The 10,866-nt window shown below is 49.3% G+C and overlaps 1 protein-coding gene across 1 annotated transcript; it reads left to right on the forward strand.

Moving 5' to 3' along the window:
- The first annotated feature begins 7,431 nt into the window (after positions 1-7,431).
- LOC126575210 (endocuticle structural glycoprotein SgAbd-2-like) lies at positions 7,432-8,287 on the forward strand. Its single transcript, XM_050235789.1, has 2 exons — positions 7,432-7,443; positions 7,916-8,287. Exons 1-2 carry the CDS (start codon positions 7,432-7,434, stop codon positions 8,285-8,287), a joined length of 384 nt encoding a protein of 127 aa, XP_050091746.1.
- The last annotated feature ends 2,579 nt before the right edge of the window (positions 8,288-10,866 follow it).

Below are 10,866 nucleotides of genomic sequence, written 5' to 3' on the forward strand. Positions count from 1 at the left end.
CACATTCTTCCAGGCCCTTGAAGAATGTTCTCTCTTGCCGTCACCGTTCGTGTGTCTGTCTTTAGGGCTCAGCAAATTCCTGGCCATCGAGATGCGTAGAAAGTAAGAGAAGACCGCCTTGTCTTTGTCTTTTAAGATACGGATAAGGATAAGGAGGTTAGTGCCGAGGAGATGATTTGCGCTGCTTGTTTCGGGCGACAGATTTTCAAAAATCTGTATCTCCGTCATTTCTGATTCGATTGAGGCGAAACTTTCAGAAAATACTCTTGAAAGGTTGGACATTTTAGGAAAAATGTGACTCTTTACCCTTAACCCCCTCGAAGGACTTCCGGCCGGCCAAAAACCGGCCAAGTCGTTCTGCTCAAAAGAGATTTGAGGCGCGCACCTTTTTGTGGTGAGTGCATGAGTTTTGCATAACTTCAGGGGTTAACAAAATTCCGCGTTAAATTTCCGCGTTAAATTTCCGCGCCGCTGCTCGAGCCCCGAACTATTAAAGCGCAAAGGTACTTTTTACGGTGCTCATCGTACCGACATGACGGGTCATCTGAATTATACAAATCGATACTCGTTAGAAAGATTATAAGTTTATCTAGGTAGTTCCAGAGAGTTTTTGTTGATGTTCTAATTTTTCGATTTTTGGCAGATTTTTGAAGTTGGAAAAGATCACTCTTTAAGATTATCCCTGCGTTCCATGTAGAGTTTTGGTACTGGAAATATTCTACAAAAAGCTAGAAACATTGCAGCAAGTACAACATCGAGAGCCTAGCACCACCAGAGAGTCTTCAACCTAATCTCGGCACCGTCGATTCAGCTCATTCTGATTCTGAACGAGCAGAATCGCTCAAGTAACGATCGGACAAAAGTCCATAGTTAAATATTTGAAAACACTTTCAGCTACGTAGCTGCGAGTTGCCACCGAATGATGGCGAGTGTTTGCCCAAAAACAAAACGCCAAAAATAACTTGGACCGGAGTTTTTTGGCGAAACAGGCGAAGGTTAGCACGCTCGATCGATGAAACCATAACTTTCTTCAGATTCACCGCCCAACCTCCAGGAAATCATCTTCTAAAGTCGTCAATATTGACAGATGGAGCGCAAGAAAACAGGTTGCCCCCGCCGGAGGGGGGGAGGAGTGATTCTACTCACGCCTCATTATCATATCGGCATGAGATAGGGGGCGCCTGACGGAGAGCAACTCCCACCTTCTGTTTCGCCTACGAAACGACTGCAACCTGATGAGGAGGAGTGCTACAGATGATGCACATTGTGGCACTTGGTGGTGGGCCGCATCTCAGCTACAGCTTTTCGACCAATTCCATCCAATTATGGGCCGGATTGGTTGCGATCGTGGTGTGAATCTGCAGCAGCAGCAGCAGCAGCAGGCGCCCCGGGCCCCCCCGGCGCGGCCGTTGCAGTTCCAGATTCCGGAAAAATCCGAAATGTCATTGACGATGATGAATGCGAAGCTAGTAGATCCGATCCGGTCCGGTCCGATCTGTTGGCTTATGGATTGAGCAAACACACACAAACCCCACTCCCCGCCTAGACCACCTGTTGCGACCCCGACCAGCCAGCGAGTGACAGGTTTTCAGCTTTTGCGCGATCGACGTCGCGATCTGGAGCTGGAAATCCGGTCAACGGATCGGTCGGTGGCACGATGCAGAATCGAACTCGCTCGCTTCCCGTTTCCTCTCATGCGCCCTCTCGCCTGTCCGACGAATAATTGGACAGATATATTGCCAAAATATCTGCTCAAACAGGCAAAGCGACCGCCCTCCGACTGGCATTCGTCTCTCGTGGCAAGGCCACCGCTCTCGCGCGGGGAGTCACTCGAAGTCAGGGTGATGTGACAACGAACAAGGCACCCGAGCAGGCGGGCAGCACCGATGACGGTGACGGACGGTCAGCGATGAGTTAATTGGATCATAAAAATACACTTTTTATCTTACTTACACACCCAGGGGCCGAGGCGGATTCACAGCACACCCCGGGAGGCGGAGGAGGAGGAGTACGAGGACGTTATAGACTTTAGAGGGGGCGCATTATTTGTCTGCGATGAGTCGCGGAATCCGGGTACGGATTTGGTGGACTGATGGAAAGGGATGAGTCGCTTATCGAGGAATCTGCTCTTTGGGGCATTCGATGTCTGCTGGTCGATGAGCGGAAGAGGCGCTTAGAGCTAAGCCATCTTCCTGTGCGCCTGATAGACAAACAGTGCCGTGCGGTGCTGTGCAGCGTTGATTTGATGCCCGGATTGATGCGCCGGCTTGTAGCCTCGATCGAGATCGAGCCCGACTGCCCGGATGTGGAATAAGTTCAAGGCTCGGTCCAGAGCCCCTACGATCGAAGGCGCTCTGGAAACGGTGGAGATGTGCAAATTGTTATGAGATTGATGGAGGGAGGCGCATCCCCATCAGATCGTTGTGTGATCTGAAACGGCCAATCAGATGCAATTAGTGGCGTATCGTGCGGATCGCGCGCATACCGAAAAGGAGCACAGAAGCAGTAGCGACGTGACGCTCACTCGCTGGACAAGCCATTAGATTGATCAGCATGATCGAAGCAGATAAGCGGCGTAGGTTTTTGGCAGTGACAGAGGGAGACAGATTCTCCCGCATCTGATAATGAGAAGACATCTCCGTCGTGCCCAGAGCTGGTTGATGTGGACACGCGTCCTTGTGCCAAAAATGTCAATCGTAGTCACGGAGAACTAGATCGCTAGCCAATGGCCAAGCGCATCCCTTCCGAAAGTTGTCCACATTTAAAACCAAAACAGATGAGCTCTTCAAAACACCATTCCGGCAATAACTCAAATCACACACCCTCATCCCGTACCCTGCCGCCCAAAAAAGGAGCCGATCGCATGTCGCGGACCTTAAGCGAATGTGTTCGCGAGCGTGAAAATGACTCGGCGCGACCACACGATCGGTCTGATTTTGGGTCCATCAGCACCGTTTCAGGACCTTCTTCTCCACCTCGCACGCCTCCGCACCTCCCGCGTTTCGATAAAATAATGAGCCAATAAAGTCGAGGCTTTAATGACGCGAGCCGCTAATTTGTGACGGTCTTTATTCAAATGTAATCGCGATCATTCGCGGGAGTGGATCCGAAGCGTTTAGCGACCAGGAGGATGATGATGATGATGATGATAATGATGATACGATACCTTCTGCGGCTACCTCCCTGAATTGACGTTCCGAACAAAACGGTCCGTAAAGGCTGGCCTGAGTGGCTTATCGGTTTGGCCCATAAATCAGATGTCGTCACCATGCACGCAGCGGATCCCGTACCCAACGGTGGTGCCGTTACGGAACGGTGTGAACGGTCATTCCTCACAGCCGGACATCAGCAGGCAACCGCGGCCAGATGGGCGTGCGATACGGTTTTTACGGTTTGTTTCATTGGCTTCAGTGATTTACTGGACTTGGCTCTATTAAGAAGGGTTCGTCACTTCCTAATGAAGTCCTGCTGGTGGTGGCTGGGTGGTGGACGCTCACAGCAAGGGACTTTTGAAATTCATTCAAAAAAGTTCTTCAGAAAAATCTTCAGTCCAAACATATTCAACCCACCGAGGGCCACGGCGAAGCGCTAACGAGAGTGAAAAGCGACATTTTACGACTCGACTCGATGGTGGCGCAGCAGATGGAGTTCGGTTCGATGTTCAACCTTCGACTGCGAAATGCAAAAGACTGACCAAGCAACCGACACGCGCATCGAAAGGACGGAGGACACACGAGGCGCCCATTTTCGGGCTGTTTTTACGACCACCGGAATCCGGATGGTCCGGATGGTTCAGTTCTTTTGGATTTGCCCTGCGTGAGAAGCGAACTGAGTTTGTGCGAAAGTGAATCGGATGATCTTCAGCACATCCGTTGAGAGAATTTAAATAAGAAATTTACAAAAGCATAATGTCGCAGATGTGCACCCCGATGAGCGCATGTGTGGGTGCATGATGTCACTTCTCTCCCACCCACCTTGGGTCCACCCGATTTTACCACCGATCATCAAATAGCGATCAACGATCACGCCACTCAATCGGAGGCCATTATCGAAACGAGCGATCTTTATGTTCACCGTCGTATCTCAGCTTTATGTCACACCTAATTCGATTAGGTTGTCCTCATAAAATAATACGCCACCACCCAAGCACCACCAACCAATCCGGATTCGCCCCAGGAGTCTCGTTACTCGTGCGCGTGGCGCGCCACATCGTCTGCGTGGTTTCGTAAAATCTTCCATCCTTTTTCGTTCCCTCGCGGCTAAGGAAGGGACCGTTTAAAGGGTTTACAGATTAAGGGATCATCTCAGGGACCGAGCCACTCAAAACACCCCTCCCCCCGCCCCCGAAACCGATTGCTGGGCGTTACTACGCAGCTAGCGGAGTATCAGGGACCGTGCGGTCGTTAAAAAATGGAATAAAATAATATCGAAAGGCCAACAACGACAGCACACGGGCAAAAAGCCGTAAATCATAGCGATCACCGAATTGAGTGGACCCCACAACTTGGGCTCTTTTGCAACGCATCGACCGCCGGATTGATAGCTCGGATGGTTCGAATGGGCATGATAACACGCCACCATTATGTGGAGATGATCCTTTTCGACGTGGGAATGGTTGGCGTGGATTATGAGGTCATCGTGGTTCTCCACAATCTGGTGCTCGTGGGTGTCCCCCCCCCCCCCTTTTGGGTATCCTTTCAACTCTTGTGCGATTGCGCGACGCGATAGAATCGAAGCTCGCGGGCTCGATTAATTTAGGTTAATGAGCAGGATTCGCACGTCGGTCGGTCGGTCGTTCGGTGGGGACCGCAATCAATGTGCGTCCATTTATTATCTAGCTCAGCTTCTGCGCTCCTCTCGGCATCGGAGCATCACCTGCTAATGCTGCTTCGGCAGAGGAGCAACAAATGCCATGCTCGATGTTCGATGCTCGATCCGTACACTAACCCGAGCGGAACGACGAACCGCTGGTCGTGATAGGGATGTATCGAAACCGTGGCAAAGTTCAAGGCTAATTGACGAGGCCTGTTCTTCGTTTTTGCGTTTTTATCGAAGACAGAGGGGAATGATTCCACCCGGTGCCGGTGCGCCCATCTTTTTATGGCCCAAGCTTATAAAAGTTTGAAGGCGCGAAAATTTAAATACCACGCCTGGCGGACCTGCGATTCGGTGTGGTCGGTGTGGCCGCAATCGAAATGGAACCCGTGGCCAAAAATCCGCACAGCTCAAAAGCATAGTTCCGCAATCTACGATGAGTGGGGGAGGGACTGTCGCCGTTTTGTGGTCGTTTATGGTGCGGAATGATAGCGGACAGTTTGTAGAACTCATCCTTGTTTGGTGTTGGTTTTCCGTTTTGATCGCTTCACCACCATCATCACCGAATGCGTTATCGTTTGTGCTATCTCGGCACATTAGAGAATCTTCAGAGTTCATCAAGTATCAAGTTCCTATCTCGAACATAAGATTGAAAGTGATTTTATCATTTGTCGGCCACACACTGTGGTCAAACTAGGAAGAGAATACTACAACAAACGATGCGTACTACTACAGAAAACCGAAAATGAATATGAACGAATTATGTCCTCTCCAGCAGGCGGAAGGCACAACCGATGACGCTATGGAATTGCTAAACCTCAAAGTCCAATTAATGGGCGCGATAAGCTGCAGCTGCCGCCAGCTCGCCAGTTAATGAAGGTGTTGAGAAAATTTAAGGCAAATTAACAGCACGTAAAACCGTGACTGTTGGCTGGCTGGTGCGAATTAACGATGGGAACCACGGAAAATGCAAAACTTACGCCGCTTGTCAACGAAACGAACGAACGAATGTCTGCGGCGCATGATTTATGCTCCAGTTTCGCATCCAACAAAAAAAACGGAAGGAATGCATTAGAAACCATTTGTATGGCATGCCAGATGTCATGCAAATGGAGATACTAAGTCAAACATGCGTCAGACATTCGAATACACCATTCCAGTGCGCACCGGGAATGCATTATTCAGTGAGCCATCGCAGCGAGTGGCGCGTCGCCTGCTGGTAGCAATATTGACTGAAATCTGAGTTATGGCCCTTTTGCCCTTCGTCGATATAAATGGAACACTTCCCTTTTCAAGCACTTGCACTCTAATTAAGTCACTCAGGAAGCAATCTCGTTCCATTTATGCTGCTCCGCTGTTGACCTTTAGCTTGGTTACCATCTGTAGGACCAATGTCCGATGCCAAAAAAAAAACCCCGCACCAAACCAATGTCGATCGTCAGCGAAGCGATAAAAGAAAATTTACGATGAGAAAATCCGTAAACTCACTCGCTTGGCTCATCTTGACTCCAGCCTAGCGACCGATTACCGGGCATTGTGTTCCCACATTGGCAGCGCCAGGCGTCCTTCAGCATAAGTGCTGTGCGCCGCTCGCTCCATCAGCTGGACGTTTGCATTCAATTCGGCAATTTATTCAAATCGATCGTCACCCATCATCCACGAGTGTTCTGCGTAGGACTCACTAATTGAGCTGGTCTGATATGTTTGATCAGCGAGTTCACATGGATTTTGCGTAAAAGAGGACATCACCTACGCCTCGGTATCACATTAAGGTGGCCTGTTCCTCCCGATTGCGTCATCGAATCCATTTAGATCGACCCTCGCTCGGACCAGTTCCTAACCGTCGTTCCTTCCCTCGTGAGCACCGAAAGCGATCGTCCAAAAAACCCTTCCGATACGCTCCATCACCATCGCGTCGAATGATATGGGAGGGTTTTGTTCAAACATTGTCACCCCTCAGACCGGGCGAGTCCGGACGAGTTTGATATACAGAATTTCAAGGGTGGGAAATTGGCAGATTGGGAAGTTCAGCGAAGTTCGGAGATGAACACCCCCCCGGGGGTGGGATGTGCAGCATCAGGTTCATTCCAAGTTCCATTCCAAAACTCCTGCTCGCAGCAGTTCTTCCGCGGTAGATCCCCCTCTAAAAGTCGCATGAACATCGTCCGTTGTTTAACGCCCCGGCGCCGGTTCAAACTAACGCTTCTCTTGGCCTCGCCTCTTGCTTCCTCTCGCGGACTGACTGGCCAGGAGGGGTAGATGAGTTGTGTGCGAACTCTGTTTGATTACTGGAGCTGGATCCAATCTTTTTTGGCGGGGAGGGTGGGGGGGGCTGGGCACGATTAGAGGACCCGAGACTGCGAGAGACTTCTAACCCCAGGTGGGTTCGTCGCTTTTTTGGGGGATTGTGTGTGGGATATATAAAAGATGCGGTGCTTCGATGGTCATTCATTCAGTGTCATCCTCACAGCAGTAGCAGCAGCAGCATCAGAAGCGACAGTAGAAGTAGAACGGTGTCGAATCGAAAGTGAAACTCGAAAACAAATCTTCCTCCCAATCCCAACAATCGGATCTCAGTCGAGTTAACAACGTGCCAAGTGTGATTCAACCAAAAAAATGTTCAAAGTGGTGAGTTCGGAAAGGGTTTAAGTGAAGCAAACGCCGTGCCTTGAACACCGTGGCCATGTGGAAGTGGATAAATCAAAGAGGAAGCTCTTTTAGTGTCAAAAGCACCACGAGTGAGCATGAGATTCCCGCTAATTTGGAATCTTATCTTAAACCGTTTACTACACGCGCCCTGATCATTCGCGGCAGATCGTTTTGTAATGGCAAGCAGTAGTAGTTGATCCTAGTAGCCCTTGATGGCACAGTAAGCCATGACCTTCGTTGTGTACCACGCCATCTTATCGCTCAAGACCATCGGAGGCACTTAATCCGGCCAGCGGCCAAAGACAAGGGACACTGGCAAAGATCTGTCAACACCTTGGAGTACGCGATGCTCATTAACACGCCTCTAGGCGCATATCCTTATCTTTATGTCCTACACGATCACACCGACCCGTTAATGACGATTCCCACTGCTTTTCCATCCTCGCTGTAGGTCGTTTCCCTCGTTGCTCTGACGGTGGCAATCGCTGCCGTGGTGTCTGCTGCCCCTGCGTCCGACGATGCGTCGGCCACGATCTTGACGCACGAGTCGCGCCTTGAACCGGATGGTGCGTACTCGTACAAGTACGCCACGAGCAATGGCATCCAGGCGGAGGAAAGCGGAATCGGTGGACAGTCGGTGCAGGGTTCGGCCTCGTGGGTCGGTGATGATGGTGTACCGATCGTGCTGACCTACACCGCCGACGAGAACGGATACCGCCCTCAGGGACTGCATCTACCGACGCCACCACCAATCCCAGAGTACATCTTGCGTGCGCTCCGGTACATCGAGGCCAAAAATGCCGGCCAGAATGGTGGCAAGTGAAGCGCTTCCAGCGATCGTGTGATCGAGCAGCGCACAGATTGACTACGCTTCCTTTCAAGCACAGCAGCAGCAGCAGCAGCAGCAGCATTCCATCCAAAGTGTCTCTCCAACTCACTGAACTGATATCTCTCCTTTTTCTCCTCCATTTCCTCCTTCTCCGACGAGCATAATCATCGCAACCATTTCTGACCACTCCCAGTGGCCAGTGTTAACCTGATATCTACTCGATAAAAAATAAATTTATTTGTATAAAACCAAACAAAACCCAAAAATCGCATTTATGTTATCGATAAAAACCGATTCCGGCATTACTAATTGGGCGATCTTCCGGACACTCCGCCTAAACACTCTGCATGAGCATCCAGTCCGACAGTGCTAGTTGCTAATTAAGTTCCTTAGTTTACGGCACGCCTTAGTCGATCCTGCCAAGCCGCCCACAGTGCCGATGTCGCGCTGGTTATTGATTTGAAGTGGTATCATTTAAGAGAAGTCAATATGCCACCGGCCTGCCATCACACGACACCTACGGCGCAACGTTAGGATCGATCGTGAAATTCGATACGCTTTCTGGCCGGAGCACGCTAGCTGGCGGCCAACATCATAAGCATAAATCGTCCGTCCGTTCGATCGTGCTCGGCGGGATGTCCCAGTATCCGGCCACTGTTGGGCCACCGTTATCCATTGGACGCTATTGACGCAGTTTGATTGATGGTTTGAGCATTGACGTCGACAGCTGCCTGTTTGGTGGCAACGAATTTACCGAAAACCCCCAAAAACGAAACTTCATTGCCATCCAGTGGTAGGAGTGTGTTATGCAGTCCATTATGCTGTTTATGAAATAATGAAAAACTGTCACTCTCATTTCGAATGGGCAGGAATGAAATCGAAAGCTGTCGAATATTATCTTAATCGTTGTGCGTGATGTAAATCCACACGTAGTATTTCGGTCAATCGGGCTCTTTTCTTTGCGGTTCCTTCGAAAGGCCTTCGAAAGCGACGGCTGCGCAGAGGAAAGATTAATTGAATTAGAGTAGCCAACCGGTGTTAATCTAAGTTGATTGTGTCAGGTGCACCGGGCTGAGCGTTGAATGATTAATCACCAACTATAATGGCCACACGACCACCAGGACCACCGCTAATTGAAAGGATAATGAGGTTGTTCATTCCATAAATGGCTGCATTTGTCGTGGTCGTGGTCGATGATAAAATTTTTACAACAAATTCCCCCATTTTATATGCAAACCAGCTCAAATCGAATCAATAACCACTTAACAAAGGTCACGGCGAGGGAGAGGGACAGACAGAAAGACAGAGAGAGAGAGAGAGAGAGAGAGAAGTAGAATGTAATCGATCGGATTGACCTTTGCATAATCCTGTCCGGCGGTTTTGCTAAAGTGGTGATATGTTTCTCGTTCATTTTCTGTTCCCCATTTCACACCGGAAACCGTTAAATTGGCTGATTTGAATGAAGATCACACTGATGCTGCTGGTGCTGAGGCCGATTCTATTCATCGTCCGGCAGCACGCGATACCTTCTAAATCGGGTTAACCAACTAACGAGCGACGATTTAGGTTGGCTAACTTTGCCCATTTATCAACGCTGATTGGTTGCCGGGAACGATTTATTCTTGGAGCGGATCCGATAACTCGTTCTGGAAGCGCGCACGTAATGTCTCAATACCGCGATCGCGCATTTGCATCCGCATTGGAATGAGCTGAGTGCGCTAGAGGACAGTAACGAATCACAACAGACGAAACGAAATCATTGAATTCGATAAAGCCTTTTAGCACATATCAAGGAAGAAACCGGGTGGGTTCCACTCGATCTCGTATTCTGGTACCATCGAGGTGTGTGATGACCAAGGAAGATTACAGTTTACGCGTCCACGGGCATCGAATTCACATAGGCATACAAATCTCACGGCAAATTCTGAAGCTAAAGTGGACTGACCAGCCAGCACCATCAATGGTGTGAAAATGCAGCATGCGTGAACAGGAGAAGCGGTTCGATAGTCACTTGCTTACAATTGATGACGTCATTCGACGGAGAGCGAGAGAGATGAGCTTTCGAGAGAATAACACGAGCGACCCCTCATCCCCACCCGATGGTCGTCCGGAAACCGTTGACCATTACACGTTTAAAATAACCGTCAATTTAAATCGAGTTTCACACGTTTGACAGGAGAGGGCTTTAATTATTTCTCTCTCGCTCACGCAAATTTTTTTGAACAACGCAAGCGTCTTTGGACAAAAATTAAATGGAATCTTTGGGAAGAAAATTCATGTTTTATTTTTCCAGAAATGATGATTCTTTTAGGAATATACTGTGAAAATTTCACAGCAATCACAGTACAACTGACAAAGATACAGATTTTTAAAGATCGCCAACCTACAGTCTGTTCCAGAATTAAAGCTTCACAAAGGATTTCACTTAAGAATCACTAGGCTGATCAGATGATGAAGATGAAAGAGCTTCGTCGGGAGCGTAGAAAATAGAGAGGAGTAGTGGATTAAGTACACAAATAATCCATGCATCTGTGCATTCGTCACTCACTTATCCGGCGTTACAACCGACGGAA

This window comes from Anopheles aquasalis, chromosome 3 (assembly GCF_943734665.1).
Source record: "Anopheles aquasalis chromosome 3, idAnoAquaMG_Q_19, whole genome shotgun sequence".
Lineage (NCBI taxonomy): Eukaryota > Metazoa > Arthropoda > Insecta > Diptera > Culicidae > Anopheles > Anopheles aquasalis.